Raw genomic sequence first — 24590 nt, forward strand, 5'->3', positions numbered from 1 at the left:
TTCATGTGCATTCAATATGAGTATAGAAGGAACACAAGTACTTTCCTACCACAGGAAGTTGACTTTTTGTCCACCATCTTCACACGCCGGGTTTGACTGCGCAGTTTGTCATCAGTATTTGCTACCAAATTGGTGAGGTCGTCGATGATCTCTGGGGAAAGGGAGCAGCAAAACACAATTAATGTCTGTGTGTCAAATTAAATGTACACCCCCCTCTTACCAAACACATGGTCCCGCTGTTAACCAGCAGATTAAGAGAGATGGTTGGGCAAACAGGCACCATTTGGATGTTTAAAATCAAATCCCACAGAGGAAAGGAGAAAGGAACAAATTCCGGCAAGACAGCAATGAGTGTCCGCATAGCCCCACAATATGCCAAACGTTTTAACAGCTGATTTAACACTTCCCCAGCTCTCATCCCCAGGTGACCCTTCTCTGCTTGAGCGATACTGATGGCATCATCATCTGGACCCACAGGAAGGAGGCCCCTGAAGAATGGCTCCACTGGGATGTCAACAATTTCCACCCCACCACCAACCTCAGCCTGGACCAATTCCAAGCGGCAGGTCCCTGCCCTTGTGCTGTTGGCCTCTGGGTTATCCCAGAGGGCCAACAGCTTCCAGGCTCCCCTCCCGGCTACTGGCCCCGATCCCAAGCTCCCTTCCCAGCCACCTATACCGGCCCCAGCCAGGCTCCCGTTCACAGGCCCCCTTGCGGCTGGACTCCCAGCCACCAGTGCTCTCTGGTCCAACATCACCCATGATTCTGTCAGACCACAGATATTTCTGGACCAGAGGCTGCAGGGCTACAGATGTTCAACTGTACATACTCGAACAATGAGGTCTGAATTAGCTGTTACCACTCAATGAGTTCTTGGTGTCATTGTGGAGAATTCTCTGGCCATACCTGCTCAATTACAACAGCAGTCAAAATGCAAAGAGAATGTTAGGAGCCAATAGGAAAAGGCCAGATGAGCAGACAGGAAATATCCTAATGCTACTATATCAATCTAAAGTAGGCCCTCACCTTGAATATTGCCTGGCATTCGGGTTAACCCATCTCTAAAAAGATACAGTAGAAATAGAAAAGGTACAGAAAAAGGCAACAAAAAATGACTGGGCATTTGGAACAACTTCCATATAAAGAAAGATTAAAAAGACTGGTCATGTGCAGTTTAGAAAAGAGCCCACCCACTAAAATCACAAATGGTGTGGAGAAAGTGAATAAGAAAGCATTATTTATCCCTTCACGTAACAAAAGACTCTGGGATCACCCAATGAAATTAAATGAGCAGCAGGTTTAAAACAAACATAAGTAAGTCTTTCTTCACACAACACACAACCAACCTGTGGAACTCATTACCAAGGGACAACGTGAAGGCCAGTAGAATAAGTGGTTCAAAAAAGAACAAGATAAATTAATGCAGGATAGGTTCATCAATGGCTACTAGCCAAGACTACCAGGGATACAACTTCATGCTCTGGATGTAGCTAAACCTCTGACTGGCAAAAGCTGGGACTGGACAACAGGGGATGGATCACTCAATAATTGACCGGTTCATTTAATTTCCTCGGAAGCATCTGGGTTCTGGTCACTCTCAGAAGACAGGATATTGGGCTACCTGGACCACTCAGCTGACCAAGCACGGCTGTTCCTATTGGTTCTTATGCAAGAGGCTGACAAGTGCAGTTTTTGTAAGTGTTTCTGCAAGCACTGGTCCCACTGCGGCAGGACAAAATGAAAGTTTCACAGAGTTTCATTACACTGCAAAGTACAACTTCTACTTAGAGCCAAGATGTTCTGTGGGGAAATAAACAAAACAAATGGACAAAAACCCAAACATGACACACTGATTAACCGGAATAGGATTCTCGTGAACATACTTTTTAACAGAGGGACAAGGGAATTCCCGGCCAAGATTTGCCCAGTCACATTGATGTATCCTTGCCCTAAAAACTAAACTAAGTAAAAAGCCCGGGTTGAGATTTTCAAAAGCAGGTGCCTAAACGTACACACACTCAGTTCTGAAGATCTAGGCATCCAGGACAAAGCTACTCTCGCTGACCTTAAAGAGGAGCATGTCGCCATTTCAAAACTCCTGAGTTCATCTTGACAGGAGAAATCGAATTCAGATCACTTTCTGAATGGTCGGCACCTAGAGATTGTGTTTAGAAATGGATACACATTACTCATTTCTGGATGGCACATTTCAGCTGATTTCCACCATGAAGTGAGCAACGAGTTTCATGTGACAAATGAATGAAATGAATTAGCAGAGGGACAGCAGCCAGAAATTGCATAAGGTTTCAGCACATCTTTCTCTGGTTACACTTCTGGCATTTTCCCTGCTATTGATCAAGGCTTTAATAAATTCAATTCAGTATCTTTCAGATAAGTTCTGGGCTCACTGGAGTGCCAACTGGCAGGAAGTGACATATGAAGTCATTTGTGCCCAAAAGGACCCTAGTATTGTATTTCTCAGTTACAGAGCTAATGAAACTTCACGACTTAATTGGGGGGGAGAAAGGGAGACAAAAGTCCGAAGAGCACATAATTGAATGATGTTACATTTGTGATACTTGTGAAATGTTAATGTCCTGCTAATCTTTCAATACCTATTTGTACATCTTGACTGACAGTTATTACAATTACAAAATGCAGCAGGAGACCTTTATTTCATGGACTGTATCATGGCGAGCTATTTTAAACCAGGGATTGCCCAAGTTCCTCTGTGCTCCACACACAAGGGGTTACACTCCCAAGATTTCTAATGAACTTGAGGAGACTGTGCGTAAAGAACGAAGCATTAGGCGCAGATGACATGGTTTATGGCAATATGTGTACTCGTGACTTCTAGAACACACTATTTTATACATTGAGACTGGACAGTAACTTTCCACTGATGCAGGAAAAAATAAAACTTGGGCAACACCTTCTTCTCCAGCTTCTGCTACAAGAAAATGAACTTACTTTATGCACCTTTCCACCAGATCTGTTCTTCCCCATTTCCCTCTTGTAGCAATTGTTGATGGAAACACAGATTAAATCTGCCTGACCAGCAGATTATATGGGGGAAAAAAATCAAGTATTTTGTTCCCATGATTTTTTTATTTCATATGTAGTTGAACTGAGTAGCTATGGGATCAAGGTGCAAATGTCCGTAAGTGTGAACAGTAGGAGGTGAGGATCTTACCGTCATTTGTGCTTTGAAAGCTTCCCCGTAGTAATTAAGGGGAAAATGCATGGCGTGAGGTACAAGCCATCTGTGAGTGACGAGGAATTGGAATGGGAAAGGCTCCTGTGTTACTATTACATTCTTATTCCTTTTCCTCTGTTAAACTAGTTAATGTTTATATTGACAGAGCACTAAGGCCAAGCATTAGCTAATTCTTCCATTCTTCACATTTCCCCACATTCTCTGTTTTGTTTTCCTAATCTAGACTGCCCATTGCTCCAATGTCAAAGTAGCATTCTTATACTAAGCAGAAGTAATATTGTATACTTACCTTGGACAGAACAGAACTACAGAAAAACTTCAGAGTTATGAACAAGTCAGGAACAGAGGCTGTATGTAACTCTGAACAAAACATTATTCTTCCAAAAGTGGACAACTGAACATTGACTTAAAACTAGGAATGTTACATTTTGATTAATCAGCTAATCGAGTAGTCGATGGAATCTCCATCGACTACTCGATTAGTTGATAAAAGGGGTGCTCACTATCCCGCTGCGCCTCTCCCTTTGAAACGTACAAGAGCCGCAGGTAGCTCTTGTACATTTCAGGAGAGGAGCAGCAGTCTGCTCGGTGTGAGCAGGACTGTTTCAACCTCAGCTTACACCATTTCCCTGCTACCCTTTGCCTCCCCTGCCTCCTGCGGAGATGGTGCTGGGGGGAACGGGGAACCAGCCACACATCACACCTCATATACATTCACCCAGGAATCTACCCCTGCAACAAACCCCATTGCCAACTCTGTTCACATACCTATACAACTCACACCATCACTGGACCTAACCTCATAAGCCACATCATCAGGGGATCATACAGCTGCACATCCTCTCATGTGCTTTAGGCCATCAAGTGCCAGCAGTGCCCCTCAGCCGTGGATATTGGTGAAACTGGACAGTTTCTACGCCAAAGGATAAATGGACACAAATCAGACATCAGAAATGGCAAAACACACAAACCAGTAGGGGAACATTGTAACCTACCTGGTCACTCAATCACTGATTTAAAAGTAGCCACTTTTCTAGAAAGGAATTTCACTAACCAGTTACAGAAAAAGTTTGCAGAACTGGAATTTATCTAGATTTGACACCATTACCAGGGGCCTAAACAAAAACATTAACAGGTTGTCTCATTACAAAGCCAAATTCTCCTGCCATTAACATCTGCATTTCCTCATCAAAAGCTATATATGGGTCACATCCGACTCACTTAATTAGCCTCATTAACACAGGCCCTACAATTGAGTGGGACTTCTGCTGTTTTTATATACATCTTGGTTTCTGTTATTTCCACTCCAATTCATCTGATGAAGTGGGTTTTGCCCACAAAAGCTAATGATTCTCTATATTTTGGTTAGTCTCTAAGATGTCACACGACCACTTGTCATTTTTACAGAATTGTAGTTGCTATTGTTGTCTCTCTCTGCTGCTGCCTGATTGCTTATTTCCAGTTCGAAATGAGTAGCGTGGTTGGCTGGTCAGTTTGTAACAAGGAGGTTCTACTGTATTCACATGTGCTGCGAGTGATTTTTACACCAGTGAAGATCTTAAACTGTTCATCTTAAACTGTTTTCCCAACCACCACTTATTCAGACACACGGTTTGAATCACAGGTTTAGCTTAGGATGTTAATTTCCTTTCTGACTTCCTCCTCCTGAAACCTAAAGGCTTCAATGAGAGTGTTTTGTGAAAGCTTTATCTGTTTTGTATGATTGGGCACACTGAAAACAAGCCCAGTGTTGCATGCATTGCAGAGGAGAGGTCTCTCATGTTTGCCTCTAAATTAAAAAAAAAAAGTGTGTTGGAAGTTCTCTTCACAATTCAGTTTCCCATCGTTGTCAAGGACAAAATGATAAGCACGCTTGGGAAATAAGATACTTTCCTTTGCCAACACTGAGCAGATCATCTTGAAAAACATCCTGGTGAACAGGCTGCAGCTAACTGAGAAGAAACAAACGCAACCAGGAGTGTTTTTTGTCTGAAAGTTCAAGGTATTATACTTGGATCCTTTTTAAATCCTTCTCATCCCACGCCACCTGAATCAGGATATTAGCAATGACTCATGTCCCCATAAAAATAAATTTAAGAGAGAACAAGTGAGAGTGTGTATCTTTTTTGTTCCAAAGAGCTGCCCTGCATCTAGTTCGGTTTTGAACTCCCAAAGATTTTCTGTCACCATTTGCTTTAATTATAAATGGAATCAGCTGAGCCCATTTAATTAAAATTCCAATACAATACCACGCAGTATCCTAGTCTTCTAGTACAATATACATTTAAAACAAAGATAATTAACTCCACAGAATTCCTGGCAGGACTTAACCATAAAGGCTAAAAACTAAAGGAGGCTCTCCCCTTGTACAGGGGTGCTGTGACACAAGGGGGGAAGGAGGAAAGGGCCAAAACAAAAAGCCCCCTCCCAAGAATAATCTGGCCCCAGAGTATGATGCTAAAGACAGCAGAGGAAAACACACTTGGCAGAACTGGACCTCGGGCACTTCTGGAAACAGGAAAGACTCTGATTACTGTGCTTGGAGAGTGCAGGTTACACCTCAAAGCAGGTGTAGTAGCCTTAAAGGAACAAAACCTGTAAGCACCACTGCTTGGAAAATGCATCTCCTCCCCCTGCCCCTCCCAGTCCCAGTGCAGGCTCCTAAGCATGCTTCACCATCACAGATAGCAAGGATAAATGCGATGCTCAACAGAATAACATATCATTTGATTTGAGGGAGAAGACTCCATTGGACCTTTCTGCCCATCATAGGTGGTATCTTTTAAATGAAAGTCTCTACCCACCACCCCCACCTTTTACAATGCATGAACAAAGCCAGAGATCAACAGGCAGCCAAAGGAATGAAAGCTTCCTAGTTTCCTATGGAGCAGAATGAAGGTTGCCATGTGACCTCACGAAAGGCGTTTCCGTAACACTGCGCTGCAACGCACACTTAACAACGCCCTGCTAGTGCAAGCGCACCTCACGTAGCTGAGATTTGTCTTTCAGGAAAGCAGGAAGACAGAACAGAAGGTGAAATGTGAACTATTTCAAAAATCCAGGCACAGACACAGTGGGAGAGATTTGGGGGCTTATTAAAACACAACATATGTATTAAATCAGTTAGAAACGAGGCCACATTGTACTATTTATATCAATGGGAACTTCTGCTTAACATTGATTATGTGATCCATCCTTCCTTTGATATATTCAAAATGATCAACTACCAAATCAAGAACGGCAGCCTTTTTTAATCCCCAGATGATGAGATAGGTGTCCCACCTACCTGCACAGTTGCTAGGTTTCTGAAGGAAGAAGAGTGCAGACTGGTCTTTGTATGCGCTGAGATTTCACAGTTAGCTAGAAACAGCCTCTGAGTTCCCTTTTTTAGACTGCAGCATCGAAGAAACAAGGACTCCTAAAGACTCGGATTTCCGGCAATTTTGAAGACGCTGCTAAAGACCAACTACCAAACTGGGCTGCAAATTGCAGTGGCAGGTTTCACTCAGATCTAAACTCTTATATCACAGTCTCACGATTCTTTGAGCATTTCCCAAGGTGAGCACAAGATGGTCTCTGTCTGAGGCAACTGCCAAGAAAGTTCCTTCTCTGTGCATGACTTCTGCTCTTCAGGTTGACAGGTTCCTGCTCCAGCAGTCACGGGAGCTCACGATTATGAAAACAGCAACAGCTTAGCTGGGGGTAACCTGGATTAATCCAATGTAGGTGTCTGTAGAGTAAGGGACAAGTCCAAGCCCCTGAACAACACTTACTACCAAAAGAGGAGTAGAGAAGGGCAGGGAGAAGATGAGGTCTTAGTGGTCAGTGTGGAGAAGTAAGGGGATTCCTGTGCTCTGAATTGCCTATGTTTTAAAACAAGATCAATGATTCATTCCTCTCACCTTCCCACCAGTGTTGGAGATTAGCCACATCCAGTGCTTTTCTCGTGATGGTACTGCCCAGTGTGCAGTACCAGCACCTCCAGATGCAGTACTGGCACCTCCAGACAGAGCTCAACAACTTTTCCCTTGGAATACGGGCACTTTTTTTTTTAAACAAAAGAAAGCACTGGAAACAGCCATTAATTAGCACTATTGTTACATTCCCATCTCTGTATCCTTTCCCCCTCCTTCTGTCTTTCTTTTTCTCTTCAGCATCTGAGGAAGTGAGTTGTACCTCACGAAAGCATATGCTCTTATACTCCAACAATACATGTGTTAGTCTTTAAAGCGCCACCTGACTCGTCGTTGTTGCAGAAACCGGCTGACATGGCTACCCCTCTGTTCCATTCCTAGGTATTGTGCATCTGGTGTCCCTACAAGAGAGCCAGGCTCTGCTATTGGTCACTCGTTCCTGAACCAGCAGAAGAAGAAGAAATTACAGGACCAGCTCATTGGGGATATATCTGAGAGCAATGTGGTTTTAGAGCAGGTTGCAATACTACAGACATTAATTCTAGCTCCAGAACTGTTCGACTCACTTTTTGCCTGTGTCGTCAGCCACACCACAACAGAACTGGATCAGAGAGAGACATCCATCACTGACTTGATGGCACTCTGTTTGCTGAAGACTTAACATTAAGACCAAGACACTGGTGAGATTTCTTGTTGAAGTACTTTTTGCAGACGACTGCACCCTGCTTGCTCACAGACATGACAACGTTCAGGTCACTGCTGATCAATTTTTAGAAGCATCCCAGCTCTTTGTCCTTACCACCAGTCTTGTTCCAATCAGCACCTCATCCCAGTGCCCTGGTGCAAGACGTCTCCATCAAGGGGAGATAGCTCAGTGGTTTGAGCATTGGCCTGCTAAACCCAGGGTTGGGAGTTCAATCCTTGAGGAGGCCATTTACAGATCTGGGGCAAAATCTGTCAGGGATGGTACTTGGTCCTGCTGTGAAGGCAGGGAACTAGACTCAATGATTTTTCAAGGTCCCTTCTAGTTCTAGGAGATAGGCATCTCCATTTATATATTAAGGGCACACAGCTGAGAAACATGGACTAGTTCAATGGTTGGGCAGTACCGCTGCTGGTGACTGGTCCCTTGATAAGGAAATTGCCCCCAGAATCAATTAAATCAGACAGGCTCTTAACTGACTTCAAACAAAAATCTTTAACCAACACAACATTTCTCTTTCCACCAAACTGAAGAGCCATAGTGCAGACCACCTAACATCTCTCCAGGATGTTTCTGAAAAACGGACTCTTTACAGACGGCATGTTAAAGAGCTTGAACAATTTCCCACCTGCTCCCTCCACTCAATGAGCATCTGCTGGCAAGACAGCGCAACGCAACCAGTAGCAAGGTCCTCGACATAGCAAACACAACTAGCATTACTGAGAGCACAACTTTCGCCTGCCGGACAGCTGATTGGAATGGAAAACCACCACAACCCAAAGGAGACCCTGTCTGGAGAACTGGGGCAGGGCAAATGGAAGAAGAGCATCAAGAATAGTCTTTAGTGGGCCAGAGTCAAAGAACTACAGCAAGCAGCTCAGAACAGGACTCACTGGCAGTCTCTGACACATTCGCAAGCAACAGGTTTGAAAGGGATCAACGAAATAGTTTCCAGGCTGCACGTGAAAGGTGCCACAGACCCGCATCATCTAACATCCCGGATATGGACTACCCATGCCCTCAGTGCGGCTGACTCCATGCATCAGGGTTTGAACTACTGAGTCGTATGCATAGCTACACACGAGAATTGCGACATCCTCCTCCTCCTCAGTGATGGCCTACTCACTTTTACCAAGGTTCTATCACCAGGCTTCAGAATCCTGAAACTTCAAATTAATGGTGGGGAAAAAGGTCTTTAAAATGATCATGGCTTCAAATTCACTCTGTCCTTGAATTAAGTATTTGCAGCGTACCTAACAGGGGTATCACAGCCTAGCCACACTCTGAATTTTGGTTTCCAACCAAGCATGTGCACTTAAGGTTAAAATTAAGGTGAAACTGGCCACCCAGGATGGAAAAAATCCCTCCTGAAATTAGTACAGTAAAAGAACAGCCTGAAAGCAGAAAGAGGTTAGAAGAAGGGATTATTTATACAATTTAAAATGAATACAAATGAAATCCAGATCAGATTTGTCAACAGCTAGAAATCTATAGAAGTTAAAGACAGCTGCAGAAGACAGGGAATAAAATGGTGCAGAGATAAAGTATTTTTAAAAGTTTAAATGATTCCTCTGACCTCTCCAGATTCTATTATTCTATGATTCTTTTCAGAGAAAATATTAAATACTGTCTCCCTTCTGCTTAAAGAATTTACTTTTGTAGAAAAACACAGTGAGATCATAAGAACGGCCAGACTGGGTCAGACCAACGGTCCATCCAGCCCAGTACCCTGACTGCCAACAGTGGCCAGTGACAGGAGTCACAGAGGGAGTGAATCGAACAGGGAATGATCAAGCGATTTCTCTCCTGCCATCTCCACCCTCTGACAAACAGAGGCCGGGGACACCATTCCTTACCTTATTCCCTGGCTAATAGCCATTAATGGACTTAACGTCCATGAATTTATCTAGTTCTCTTTTAAATCCTGTTATAGTCCTAGCCTTCACAACCTCCTCAGGCAAGGAGTTCCACAGATTGACTATGCGCTGTGTGAAAAAGAAGTTCCTTTTATTTGTTTTAAACCTGCCCATTAGTTTCATTTGGTGGCCCCTAGTTCTTATATTATGGGAACAAGTAAACAACTTTTCCTTATTCACTTTTTCCAAACCACTCATGATTTTAGACCTCTAGCATATCATCCCCCCTTAGTCTCCTCTTTTCCAAGCTGAAAAATCCCAGTCTCTTTAATCTCTCCTCATATAGGACCCGTTCCAAACCCCTCATCATTTTAGTTGCCTTTCTCTGAACCTTTTCTAATACAAGTATATCTTTTTTGAGAGGAGGAGACCACATCTGTACGCAGATTTAAATAAGGACAATAGGATATTCTTAGTCTTATTCTCTATCCCTTTTTTAATGATTCCTAACATCCTGTTTGCTGTTTTGACTGCCGCTGAACACTGCGTGGACATCTTCAGAGAACTATCCACGATGACTCCAAGATCTCTTTCCTGATTAGTTGTAGCTAAATTAGCCCCCATCATATTATATGTATAGTAGGGGTTATTTTTTCCAATCTACATTACTTTACATTTATCCACATTAAATTTCATTTGCCATTTTGTTGCCCAGTCACTTAGTTTGGTGAGATCTTTTTGAAGTTCTTCACAGTCTGCTTTGGTCTTAACTACCTTGAGCAGTTTAGTATCGTCTGAAAACTTTGCCGCCTCACTGTTCACCCCTTTCTCCAGATCATTTATGAATAAGTTGAACAGGATTGGCCCTAGGACTGACCCTTGGGGAACACCACTAGTTACCCCTCTCCATTCTGAAAATTTACCATTTATTCCTACCCTTTGTTTCCTGTCTTTTAACCAGTTCTCAGTCCATGAAAGGATCTTCCCTCTTATCCCATGACAACTTAATTTACATAAGAGCCTTTGGTGAGGGACCTTGTCAAAGGCTTTCTGGAAATCTAAGTACACTATATCTACTGGATCCCCCTTGTCCACATGCTTGTTGACCCCTTCAAAGAACTCTAATAGATTACTAAGACATGATTTCCCTTTACACAAACCATGTTGACTTTTGCCCAACAAATTATGTTCTTCTATGTGTCTGACAATTTTAATCTTTACTATTGTTTCAACTAATTTGCCCGGTACTGATGTTAGACTTACTGGTCTGTAATTGCCAGGATTGCCTCTAGAGCCCTTTTTAAATATTGGCATTACATTAGCTATCTTCCAGTCACTGGGTACAGAAGCCGATTTAAAGGACAGGTTACAAACCATAGTTAATAGTTCCGCAATTTCACATTTGGGTTCTTTCAGAACTCTTGGGTGAATGCCATCCGGTCCTGGTGACTTGTTACTGTTAAGTTTATCAATTAATTCCAAAACTTCCTCTAATGACACTTCAATCTGTGACAAGTCCTCAGATTTGTCACCTACAAAGAACGGGTCAGGTTTGGGAATCTCCCTAACATCCTCAACCGTGAAGACTGAAGCAAAGAAATCATTTAGTTTCTCTGCAATGACTTTATCATCTTTAAGTGCTCCTTTTGTATCTCGATCGTCCAGGGGCCCCACTGGTTGTTTAGCAGGCTTCCTGCTTCTGATGTACTTAAACATTTTATTACCTTTGGAGTTTTTGGCTAGCTGTTCTTCAAACTCCTTTTTGGCTTTTCTTATTACATTTTTACACTTCATTTGGCAGTGTTTATGCTCCTTTCTATTTACCTCACTAGGATTGGACTTCCACTTCTTAAAAGATGCCTTTTTATCTCTCTCTGCTTCTTTTACATGGTTGTTAAGCCACGGTGGCTCTTTTTTAGTTCTTCTACTATGTTTTTTAATTTGGGGTATACATTTAAGTTGGGCCTCTATTATGGTTTCTTTGAAAAGTGTCCATGCAGCTTGCAGGGATTTTACTTTAGTCACTCTACCTTTTAATTTCTGTTTAACCAACCTCCTCCTTTTTGCATAGTTCCCCTTTTTGAAATTAAATGCCATAGTGTTGGGCTGCTGAGGTGTTCTTCCCACCACAGGAATGTTAAATGTTATATTATGGTCACTATTTCCAAGCGGTCCCGTTATAGTTACCTCTTGGACCAGATCCTGCGCGCCATTCACAACTAAATCAAGAATTGCCTCTCCCCTTGTGGGAACCTGTACCAGCTGCTCCAAAAGCAGTTGTTTAATGTATCAAGAAATTTTGTGTCTGCATCTCATCCTGAGGTGACATGTACCCAGTTAGTATGGGGATAGTAGAAATCCCCCACTATTATTGAGTTCTTTATTTTGATAGCCTCTCTAATCTCCCTTAGCATTTCATAGTCACTATTACTGTCCTGGTCAGGTGGTCAATAATAGATCCCTACTGTTATATTCTTATTACAGCAGGGAATTACCATCCACAGCGATTCTATGGAACATGTTGATTCATTTAAGATTTTTACTTCATTTGATTCTAAATTTTCTTTCACATAAAGAGCCAGCACTACCTGTTCTGTCCTTCCGATATATTTTGTACCCCAGAATGATTGTGTCCCATTGATTGTCCTCACTCCACCAGGTTTCTGTGATGCCTATTATATCAGTATCCTCCTTTAACACAAGTTCATCCATCTTATTTTTTAGACATCTAGCATTTGTGTAAAAGAACTTTAAAAACTTGTCACTGTTTATTTGTCTGCCCTTTTCTGATGTGTCAGATTCTTTTTTATGTGAATGTTTTTTGTCTGATCTGGCCCATACTTTATTCTCTTTCATCCTCTCCTCCTGACTAAAACCTAGAGAATCTCTATCTATAGACTCTCCTCTAAGAGACGTCTCTGTCCAATCCACGTGTTCCTCTGAACCAATCAGCTTTCTCCCATCTCTTAGTTTAAAAACTGCTCTGCGACTTTTTTAATGTTAAGTGCCAGCAGTCTGGATCCATTTTGGTTTAGGTGGATCCCATCCTTCCTGTATAGGCTCCCCCTTTCCCAAAAGTTTCCCCAATTCCTTATAAAGCTAAACTCCACCTCCCTACACCATCGTCTCATCCATACATTGAGACTCTGAAGCTCTGCCTAACTACCTGACCCTGTGCGTGGAACTGGAAGCATTCTTGAGAATGCCACCATAGAGGTCCTGGATTTCAGTCTCTTTCCTAACAGCCTAAATTTGGCCTCCAGGATGTCTCTGCTATCCTTCCCTATGTCATTGGTACCTACATGTACCACGACCACTGGCTCCTCCCCAGCACTACACATAAGTATCTAGATGCCTTGAGAGATCCACAACCTTTGCACCAGGCAGGCAAGTCGCCATATGGTTCTCCCGGTCATCGCAAACCCAGCTATCTACATTTCAAATGATCGAACAACCTTGACTGCTGCTGCTACTTTAGAGTCCCTGGGCTGGAACCCGGAATAGTGGTTGGGCCCAGGTTCCTCCCAGACCTCCCCTCTTCACCAACACAGAGCCTGTCCCAAGGCGGCAGACCAAGACTATTGAGGGGTTTTCACCCCATAACCATGGATTAGCTTGTGATGAGTATAGCCCACTAAGCTGTGGACCCTGTCTCCTGCAAAAAGAAAGGGGTTGCGTATAGGACCACAGTGAGTCTCTGAGGCTAGTAGTATCTGCTAGTAGCGCGAGACCCAAGGGGCAGGGCCAGAACTTCGTCACGGGCCCAAACATTTCATGTCAAATTTACCATTTTGTTTCTACTTGTTAATATTTTATGTAATAAATAATTGGTCAAAACATTCAAGTTGAAATTAAATGTTTCAGTGAGATTGACTCTAATCTCTTGGTATATTGCACTGAAAGTTCGAGGGCCACGTTTTCATCTGATTTTGAATAAAACTTCTGAATCTCCTTTTCCCGCAGGACAGAAATTCCATTTTTCTGCCAGCTCCAATTCACTCTCCAGAACCTTTAGCCCCTATTCTTGGTCTCTGACAAGACTGTCAATCCTTCCAGTCCACACCCTGACTCATTCTCTGAATTTAGTTTCTGGGGAGCTGAAAAATTCTGGAGAAAGGGTCGTGACATACTTTAGATCAGTGGTTTTCAATCTTTTATCAAGTGCAGACCCCTAAAACCTTCAAATGGACCGTGGACACCTTTGGAAATTTTGGACAGCCTACGGACTCCCAGAGTACATGGATCGAAAGCCACGGCTCTAAACCATGCAAATCTCATTATAGACATGACCATATTCAGACTGTGCTGTGTCCTGAAAAGTCTATGCCAGTGGTCAAAAGGCAGCACGTGAACCTGGTGCCATGCTCTTTAATCACGAAACGAGAGTCAGGGAGCTTACAGATCCCAGCACACAACGCTCCAGTTTGGCCCAAGTGGGAGGTCGTTGCAGACAGCAGCTACATTTTGCTAACGAAAGCAGCTGCAATCTACTTTATTTTATGCAACTTCAGTGGCGCTCTCTGGCTCTTGGGAAGCTGCCACTGCAACCCTCAGTTGGGCTACGTCTGGGCAACTATGCCCGACATTCACCAAATAAACGCAGCCTACGAAACATCTCAGGTGCTTAGGAGCCTACTGGGTGCTATAAAATCATTATTGCTATTTCCCTTCCTCCTTGGTTTTTTTTCATGAATTCATCAGGAAAGCAAGGGGCTTGGAGCGGGAACAAGAGAGAGGTACAGTAAGAACTCTATTACAGAAGTGCAAGCCAGACAGTGGGTGAGCTGGAGAAGAGAAAACTGCACTATTGAAGAAAAACAGCATTTTTCTTTTACAGGAAACAATGTCTCCCCCCCAGCCTGTTCCCTGAAGCAGGAAAGGAATTTGTTTGGTTTGGGTTTCTTTACATCCCAACATGACTCAGAGTTTCTGCCCATGTCATATTCAGGTGTGCCCTTTCCCTACAGGCTCCGAGTTTGTTATCGTTCGCCTTAGCCACATATGGAGTCCCAGGGAAGGGTGAATTTCTACAGAAAACAGGCCCTCTGCAGCCCGAGTTTCCACTTGCGAACCGGCTTTACACTAAACGAATTTCTGATTTATTTAAAACACACACAAAAGCCCCATTTGGTTTTGGCAACTATGTCTTGAATCTTGCTCTCTCTGCCCTTTGAGTAAAGAAAGCCAAGAAGAAATTGCCCTCCCCCCCACACACACTTTACAAAATGATTTATTCGTCAATTTAAAAGCATGGCATGTTGATCAAATATTTTTCCTCAAAGAATTTTTTTCCAGCATGACTGAATTCACAAAAGTACAATCTACTGGTCACTTCATAATATTTATCATCGCCTAATGTCTCTTTACAGAATCTCCAAATGTGTGAGTCATAGAATATGCAATTTTATATGGACATTGGAATTAGCCTCAAGAAAAATATACTGACAATTAAAATACACACTACTTGATGCTATGCAAAAAAAAAAAAAAAAATTACAATAAGGCAAGAATCTAGGTTAGCAGCCAACCAATCCGTACATTCCCCCTCTCCAGGTCCATGGGGCCTCAAGAGAAGAACAAGATGCCAAGAAAATGAATTACACTTTGAATGCCATTCAGTACACATCCAAACCTCACAATTACACGTTCATAAGAAAGCAAGCATTGTTCAGTGGCAGTGATATGAAATGAAGATTGCAACCTGTGTAAGTACATCAGAAACCTAAAATACCATATGCCAGCTGTAACATCAAGATTGAGTGAAAGGTGAAAAACAGAGGAAGGAAATTCAGAGCCGAGACTCTCAATCTATCTCCAGCTCAGCTAAAGTGTCCAGTTTTTGCAAGTATCAGAGGGGTTGCCTTCTTAGTCTGGATCTGCAAAAGCGACAAGGACTCCTGTGGCACTTTATAGACCCATGCATCTGACGAAGTGGGTCTTTGCCCATGAAAGCTTATGCTCCAATACATCTGTTAGTCTATATGGTGCCACAGGACTCCTTGTTGCTTTTGCAGTTTTTGCAGGGATCTCCCATGTGTGGGATGCAACAAGCCAAGCACAAGGGCTCGGTATACGCGGGTGCTTTTCTGCAATTTAACCCCAAACCTTAACATTCAAAGTCACATTGGCATTTCTATTGATTTCAACTTTGCCTTGCTCAATAAAATTACTATTATGGAGGCATCAGCAGGGACTCCATAATTACAGCTTTGATCACTTTTGCACTGGAAGCAGGACTTAAATTACTGTTTCACACTTTGGTACAGCGACACTTCAGGGAGAAATGAATTCTGAATGGGTGGGGTTTTTTAAAAGGAAAATATTTACTAAGGTTTGCAGAAGAAACAGTTAAAATGCTTCCCTTGGAAATTTCGCCCTGTTTTTCTCATGGTTCTATGAGTTGCCCTAACACAGGGTGTTCAACTGATGGCCCTTAGACTACGGTGCTAAAAGCAAATGTGTATTTGTTTATGCACTGAAGATGCTCCCTGGGATGAGACACTGATTTCAGAACCAAAGTTTTGGAATCAGCTTTCCTGCTGCATGCCACCTCCCCGACTGCTTCCCCAGCATCTCTGACACAAGCAGGGTATGTTCTGAGAACCCCCGCCTCTCCCATTACAAGCACTAGGCTGCTCCCACATACCATCATTAAAGAAAAGAAAAGAACAGAATTCTGACTGCTGCATTGCTTACTTCCCTGTGTGGCTGTGGCAACCCCAGACAGAGTGAGGAATTCCAGGATTCAAACCGAGGCCCATGCATTTCCAAACGGTACTCAGACCAGTGCTTTGGAACTAGCAGGGAAGGAGGTTACTGCTGCTCTGCCTTTGTTTAATCAGCTAATTGAGTAGTCGATGGATGTTCCATTGACTACTCAATTAATTTATGGGGGGGGGGGGAGGAGGACTGCACAGCCAGAGCAGGGTTAATTCCTAACCTTCGGAACTATCCCCACCGCGGCTCTGCCTTTTAAACGTGTGCAGCTCTTACTACATTAAAAACTGCAGCGGGGAACCGGGAACGTGCCAGAAGTCAGCTGTCCTGGCTCACACCTGGTCCCCCGCTGCGCCTCTGCTTTATGTTTAAAAAGCTGGGGTGCAGAATCAGACTGGGTGTAAGCCAGAAATCAACTGATTCCCAGCTCATGCCCAGTCCTCCACGGCACTTCTGCCTCCCCTGTCTCCTACCGAGAAGGTGCTGGAGAACTGGCTTTTAAACCAGCTCCTGCTCCACCCCACTTGGGGGGGGGAAGCGTGATTAGTCGAGTAGTCACATCCCTACTCCACGCATGCAAGTTTGGTGTCCTTCAGGACAACATATATATTTTTCCTATTTGTGGAAACCCATTAACCCCCCCTCCCCCATATACACATTTGCTCCACTATAGAGCACTTTGTCATCTGCTAATCTGCTATGTGTATAAATGGCATGTCTCCAGGCCTGAGATCTCACGCACACCTGTCACACGGTGGTACTAAGCAAATACAGCGATCACTCATTTAGACCCAAATAGTTCACAAGAGATGGATATATAGCCAAGTCAAATTTTGCTCAACATTCAAGCAAAACGGATCTTTTATTTGTATCATCTCCAAAAACGATGTCTGAAGGTAACGAGTGCATTTGCAAATCTGGAAAAGAACTGTCCCAGGCCATCAGCTGTAAATATTCATCAGATTATTCAGAATTAAACAATGGTACCAGGAAAACAAACAGCAACACTGAATCTAGGATACACAGTTATTAACTAGTTATTTCGGAACACAAACCAAAAATTTCCCCTTCCAGCTGCTTATTTTGTTTTATTCGAACAAAATCCCTGAGCATTACTTTTAGTTGTACTTAATTGAATAATTTCTCAGGGGAATAGTTCAGGGAGAGTTTTAAAGCAGCCTGTTTCCAAGAGCCATTACTAATTGGCATATACCACAATCTCAGCGTGCCAACCAAAATAGTACGCTTTAATGTTACTGGAACTACTTTCAATCCAGATGTGTTGAGAACTCTCAGTGATATAAGGCAGGCAATAACTATATTTACACAGAGTAGTAGTTTGAGTTTCCTTCTGCAGCTATCTGGGATGAGATAACAGTCTCATAATTGGAAGCATTTGAATATAAAGTCAGGTCATTTGTTTCTCCCCCTCACTCCCAGCAAGGGTTTTGCTTCCCTTACTTTTGCTGAGTTAAAGGACACATGTGTGTAGACCAGATCTCCAGTTAGAGTTAACTAACTGCAATCCATGGAGCCAGCAATGAGAGAGGTTGTCACAAATTATGGTAAACTGACTCTAATTTACAAAACTCACTGAACTATTTTATAGCATAAATCCCACCCAACAACACTGACTGAAACAGGGTGGCATGGGTATAAGTCAATAGGAGACTCTGGCCCAGTGTCTTGTAAATTCTTGTTCTGTGCACGGCAAATCCTTTTATGTATTCAGAGAAGAAGCCAAAGAACTCTGACTTTCGAAAAAGGAAAAGGCTTAGACCAAAAAGCTTCTCAAAATGCAGCGATAGATCTTCAAATCACTGTTTTCTAGTGCAAGGCTACTGAGTAATTTTTCCATACAGTTGTATTTAACTAGAAAGCATGAACTCTGTTTATCCAACAGTAGAGACTGGAGTCTCACCATGAATATTTATAAAACTGTGCTCACACCGTTAACCAGGTAAGGGAGGGTCCTATCTGAAGCGTTTCTTCTCCTTTTCCACTGGCTGCACTCAACAGTATGCGTAACGTACTCTATGGCACAGCTTGCATAGACACAAAATGCTCATTCGTTACATTCAATAAAACAGGACTTCAAACAATGAATATGAAAAATGAAAGAAAAGGCAGGAAAAGGGTTAACACGGCCCTAAGCATGATGTGAAATGTGTCAATAACAGAAAGAAACTCACAATAGCTATACAAGTTTCTTGGTGTTACTTCTCTATCACTACAGTCCTATAATAGCTATAAAATGAATTTACTCAAAGCCAAACAGACAATAACCATTCAGTGGGTAACACAACTACATGGAAGTCGCATACTGTGGGTCTGCATAACAATACACCACTTATGAAAGGCCCACTAGAAAACACTGACTGTTCATTAAATCACAGTGGTGACGTTTTCTTTTTGACAGAAGAGTGATGATAGCAGCATGCTGACAGATAGCCTTCGGAGGCGGGCTTCTTCCTTGAGGAGAAAGGCCCATCCCTTCTCTTGGGAGCTGTAGACATTTCTCAAGGACTTTGCGAGGAGTCTTCTCAAATCTTGCCTACATCAGAAGAGACCATTTCTCCCATTGCAAAGAGATTTATGCCACCGATTAAAGGACTAATACCAAGAAAAATAAGTGTGTGTCAATGGGTTTTGCTTTAAAATAAATGGAACTGCCCCACTCACAGGCAAAAACTTGCAAGTAAAACAGTAGCTCTTCCAGCCTCTGAGCAGCCCTCCAGAAGACTTAACACACGTGCAAGCAGAAGGAAGATCACGTACGGTAATCCCAGAGATGCCCAATCAGTATAGTTCATATATTTCAGAGGGGTGGCCGTGTCAGCCTATTTCAGCAAAAACGAGGAGCCCACTGGCACACATTTATCTGGGCATCGGCTTTCATGGGCTGGGACATTTCATCAGATGCATTAAGGGGGAGGGATAGCTCAGTGGTTTGAGCGTTGGCCTGCTAAGCCCAGGATTGTGAGCTCAATCCTTGAGGAGGGGATTTGGGGCAAAATCTGTCAGGGATTGTACTTGGTCCTGCTGTGAAGGCAGGGGACTGGACTCAACCTTTCCAAGGTCCCTTCCAATTCAAGGAGATAGATAATAAATAAAAATAAATGAATGGAGATGCCTAACAAAGTGGGGTCCAGCCAAAGAAAACATATGCCCAAATCATTCAACGTTATTCCTACCCAAAAAAGCAGGACTTACATGTCCAAAAGCATTAACCGTAACAACTATTCCCCACTGACCAGAATCTAGGTAGGAACTCTCATATTCTGTGTGTGCATGTTAAAATCTATTTAATAAATTATGGAAATACTGTTAATTGCCACCACAGTTTCTACAAATGAGAACTCTTAAACAAGAAAGAATTAAGAGCACTTGCTTTAGAAGTAGATTTTAAAATGGACTGGAAAAAATGAACAGTGATAGTCTACAGTTCTAGGAATACCAAAAACTGCAGACGGCAAAATGGTCTTCACAACTACTGCAGCCATGAGCAGTTGAGAGTCCAAACCACCTGAAAACACACGATAGGCACCTTCTTCAAAGGGCCTGACACATTCGCTGCCATTTGTTCAGGGTACTTCCACTAACCTATGAACATTACCTCCGTCTTTTCTGCACCAAGACTCAGGCAGCTCGGCATTATCCAAAATACCTGACTCCATCTGGGCACTGAATGATCCACTCAGCAACACACAGAATTTGCTGGATGGAAAACAGATCTAGGGCTAAGCATAAGCACAGTAAAGCAAACACAGCCCACACCTACAGCCTAAGGGTGTGTCTAGACTACTGAGTTTTGTCGACAAAAGTGGACTTTTGTCGACAAAACTATACCTGCGTCTACACTACCGCTGAGTTCTGTCGACATAATGTCGACAGAACTCAGCTGTTTTGTCGACGCTGGTAAACCTCATTTTACGAGGCATAACACCTTCTGTCGACAGAGTTCTGTCAACAGAAGGTGTTATTGACTGTAGGGTTGCGTCTAGACTACAGGGTTTTGTCGACAAAGCAGCTTGCTTTGTCGACACAACTGAATGTGTCTAGACGCTCTATGTCGACAGAAGTTTTGTCGACAGTATCTGTCGACAAAACTTCCGTCGACAAAACCCTGTAGTCTAGACGTACCCTAACAGACAGAACCATGCAGTGAATGTGTCTTGAGGTGGACAATCACTCAGCACAAGTCCTCCACCGGGATTCCTGACTCTAGATCCTCAATTGGTGTAAACGGTCATCATTCCACTGAAGTCAAGGCTGCCTTACACCAGTTGAAGATGAGACCCATCAATGAGAGGAGCTCATAGAACTAGCACACTTTCATCCCCATTCCAAAGTAGGAAAATAGATGGATTATGCTGAATGGCTGATTCCTGACAAACAGAACTGCCATAACTCAACCTTCCCAATCATCTTCTCTGAAAAAAAGAGAATGGAACTGGGTCAGTAACAGACGAAATTGCCACAAACGGCTTCTTCCACTGATGTCTCTAAACTGGTTCATTAAGGGGAGCCCTTCCTTTGTCAACAAAGTGGCCTTTACCAACCAGGAAAGGCACGGGTGATCTAGCACACAAACCAACCCACAGTTCCCACAGCATCTCCAGAATTGCTTTGATACCAGCTCAAACATGAGGAGTTGCATTTATCCTCCTTTCCATATACAGTGACACTTGAAGCCAGAAGTCTGTAACAGAAGACCCAAAAGGTACCGATGTAAAAGAGAGAGGAGGACAGGACAGTCTGACATTTACAGACAGGAGCTCCAAGACACCAGAGAAGAGATGAAATCTTTAAAAATGGAGCCAGAGTTCACACTCTCCTCCTTCCAAGTCTGTACAACGGACATGAGCACACATGCCGCAGGAAAGAGGTTAAACAAATGGGCACCCACAGCTAATCTCACAGACAAGCCCCAAGTCTCTGGATTCTGGCCAGCTGTAACAAAGGGTTTCTTCCTTCTCACTTTCCTCTGCCCATGGCAACTTTCCACAGATTTTGCATGCTGTTTGGTATGGCTCCTCCCCTCTGCTCCAGTGGAGTTCTGCAGGAGTAGGAAAGGCAGCCCCATAGAGGGAGTGCCCCACTGGGCTGCTCTCTGCATCTGTGGATTCCCCCCTTCCCCTGCATACAGCACGTTTGCAGAGAGGGCCACACAGCTTGGGTTGTGAACGACTAGTCGACTATCCAATAAGCCAGGGGTTCTCAAACTTTGTGATACTGCAACCCCCTAAAATGCTAATTGATTTTGTGTGACCTCCCCCACCCCCACACCAAAGTTGTTAAGCAAAAATAAGATGGGGGGCGAGCCAAAGTTATTAAGCAAAAGTTGCACCACTCTGTCCAGTTTGGGACTGCACCCACCCCTCCCCCTGAGCCAGGCCTCCCAGCACCCCCCTCACCCCGAGGCAGGCCCCCCTAGTGCCCCCCATCCCAGTGCACTCCCCCCTGCGTCAGACCCAGGCCCCCCAGCACCCCCCATCCCAGTGCACTCTCCCTCCACCCCATCCCCAAGCAGGCATCCTCAGCATCTGGAGCCCCTTGCCAATCAAAACTCCTCCCTCCCCCCCCCCACACCCCACAGAGCCAGGCACAGAAGAAGAATCTTACTTTTAAAGTTTCTGCTTCTGCCCCCGGCCCCACTGCCTCAACTGGCAGCTTGCAGGGGCCACACACACACACACACACACACACACACACACACACACGGATCCAGCTGCGACCCCCCTGTAAGTTGGTCGCGACCCACAGTTTGGGAAATGCTGCAATAAGCAAATGCATATCGGATAGTCGACACACAAGACGAGTAGTTGCTTCCCCTCCCCCCTCCCTTGCTGCCTCTATCCCAAAGAGGCAGAAAGTTGGGGGGGGGGGGAGGGAAGAGAGGAAAAGGTGCTTCAAAGCAGCAACGCTGCATGGAGCCCAGGGTCAGCTGGGGACTGGGTTCCATGCAGCGCTGCGGCTTTGAATCGCCACACGGGGAGCATGGGGCCCCCCTGTGCTCCCTGCAGCGCTTTGGCCTTTGAAGTGTAGCAACGGCCTTGGGACTGTTGCTACACTTCAGAGGTGGAGGTGGCCTTATCCACTAATTGACTAGTGAATGCAAATCGCAGCGGCTATTCGATTAGCCAATTAATCCAAATTTAACATCCCTACCATTAAGTGAAGTGTCCACAAGACACATCAGAAAACCGTGGTGGAACTCTTCCTTAATCTCCACACATCAGCTCTGAATTCCAGAGTGACAAACTCCAGCCCAGGAAGGGAATTTTAAGCCTCCTTTTTTCAAAAGTTACATAAATCCATAATCTGGTCGGTCTGGGATAAAATCATTGGTGCTCACTCCCCCTCCTGCAGCTCTGTTACAAGAGCTCACACGCTGATGGGTTTCAAATTCATGGGTGCAAGTTTGTACACCAGCTTTTACTGAAGCAGCAGCTCATAACTTGGCCATCATAATGAATATGGTCATATTTCACCATAAAATGAGAGCCGTGTTAATATCGGGGGCGGGAGCAGCTAAACACAGTAAACATCCCACCTATTTTTGTCAGTTTCTGACTTTTTCAAGTAACTACAGTTTGACAAAGCACTTTACAGGAATAGAAAAAGAATGGAGTCAGAAGGGGGTTGGGACAAGGACACGTACTCCTTGAATAAACAAAATGCATCAGGTCTTGTGCAACATCTCTGAAGTCGAACAAAGGATTCCAGATGTGATCAAAAGAAAATATGGTATTGGCGTATCGTGCTAAACACCTAGTGGTTAGAATGCTGGCTTTATTACAGCACTCTGTATATGCTGACATCTCTAACATCAATGTATTTCTCAGGTAAACACTGAAACAGTAAAAGGCATAATTTTAACTTACGGAACAAGACTTTAAAGTGAAGACAATGGATGGATATCCAGTGCCAAATGCTCTGTTTACCTGCTCTGATACACGGTTTCACTATAAAAGGGCTGAAACAAATACATGTGAACTCATATGTTGTTTGCAGTTTTGCTGTAGCTATGGTAGTCCCAGGATATGAGACACACACGGTGGGTGAGGCAATATCTTTCACTGAACCAATTCCTGTTGGCATTATGTGTTAATATGTGGCATTATATGTTGACATTTCCCCTCTTCCTTTAAATCATATCCAAGCAATTTAGCCAATTGATACATTGTATGTGCCATTCCCATTACAGGTTGAACCTCTCTCATTCGGCACTCTCTGGTCCGGCATGATTTTACTTACCTGACCACTTATCATGGATGTGGCCAAATTTCCCGGGGTCCTATAATAAAGTTTGTTTACATCCACCAGTCCTGGCTCAGTGTTCTGTGCTGTTCTTTAGCTCTAATTTAGCCCTACCTGTCTTCTAAGAGCCTAGCAAGTGGAAGTGTTGGCAATGCCGCTAGACAATATTGACCTCCTGTGGCTCTGCACATTCTCTGGTTCGGCACTGGTCAGGTCTCGAGGGTGCTGGACTAGAGAGGTTCAACCTGTTATACAAAGCACCAGTTGCTACACTCTGGCAGAGCTGTGCTTGGTTCAATACCCAGCAGAAGCAAACGTGGCTTTATGCCGTGTCCCATCCCCAAACTGGTGCCACCTGGCAGCTGCAGCTCTTCAGAGCACCAAATTAGCTCTCCCCCACCTGGAGATCTGCCCTCTGCAGAGCCAGCCCTCAGAAGGCCGGTTACGTCACATTTATAGTCCCTTTTGCGCCACCAGAGTAGGAGCCAGCTTGCTGACCCAGGTCCAGGGCACCAGCAACAGCAATGAAAGGTGTCCCACCTCTATTATTAACAAGGTTTCCAAACCATTACGATGGAAGCGTTCATAACGTACCAGGCTAATCCATCAAGTAGAAGACTGTGTTTATCAACAAGGTTTAACAACATACAAGAACAAGGAGCTACTGTGCCTGCAGTTATTGTTCACTAATGATACATAATTTGACCATTGTAAAGAATAAAAAGTGAAGTGTTTGGCATCAGCAGAGGCAGGTGCATTAGAAATCCACACGATATATTCACCCACACCAAGGACTATATGTGTACTAGTTTTCAGATTTTAAATTATAACTTCTCTAGTTAAAGAGCCGTTGAGACACCTGTTTCAAGAATTCAGATCTTACTTTTTGACCACCGATCTTAAATAAAACTTTAAACATA

At 43.7% G+C, this 24590-nt stretch overlaps 1 protein-coding gene across 5 annotated transcripts in view; it reads right to left on the minus strand.

The window, feature by feature from the left end:
• STX8 (syntaxin 8) overlaps positions 1–24590 on the minus strand; it is a 135499-nt gene that overhangs the window by 48712 nt on the left and 62197 nt on the right. For 4 of the 5 annotated variants that reach the window (XM_075903486.1, XM_075903484.1, XM_075903485.1 and 1 more), the window contains one exon: positions 50–151. In XM_075903486.1, coding sequence (XP_075759601.1) covers positions 50–151 — 102 coding nt within the window. Of the gene's footprint in view, positions 1–33; positions 152–24590 lie in introns of all 5 variants that reach the window. The other variant, XM_075903488.1, reaches the window with a different exon arrangement.

The sequence above is a fragment of the Pelodiscus sinensis genome, chromosome 20 (assembly GCF_049634645.1).
Source record: "Pelodiscus sinensis isolate JC-2024 chromosome 20, ASM4963464v1, whole genome shotgun sequence".
NCBI classification, from domain to species: domain Eukaryota; kingdom Metazoa; phylum Chordata; order Testudines; family Trionychidae; genus Pelodiscus; species Pelodiscus sinensis.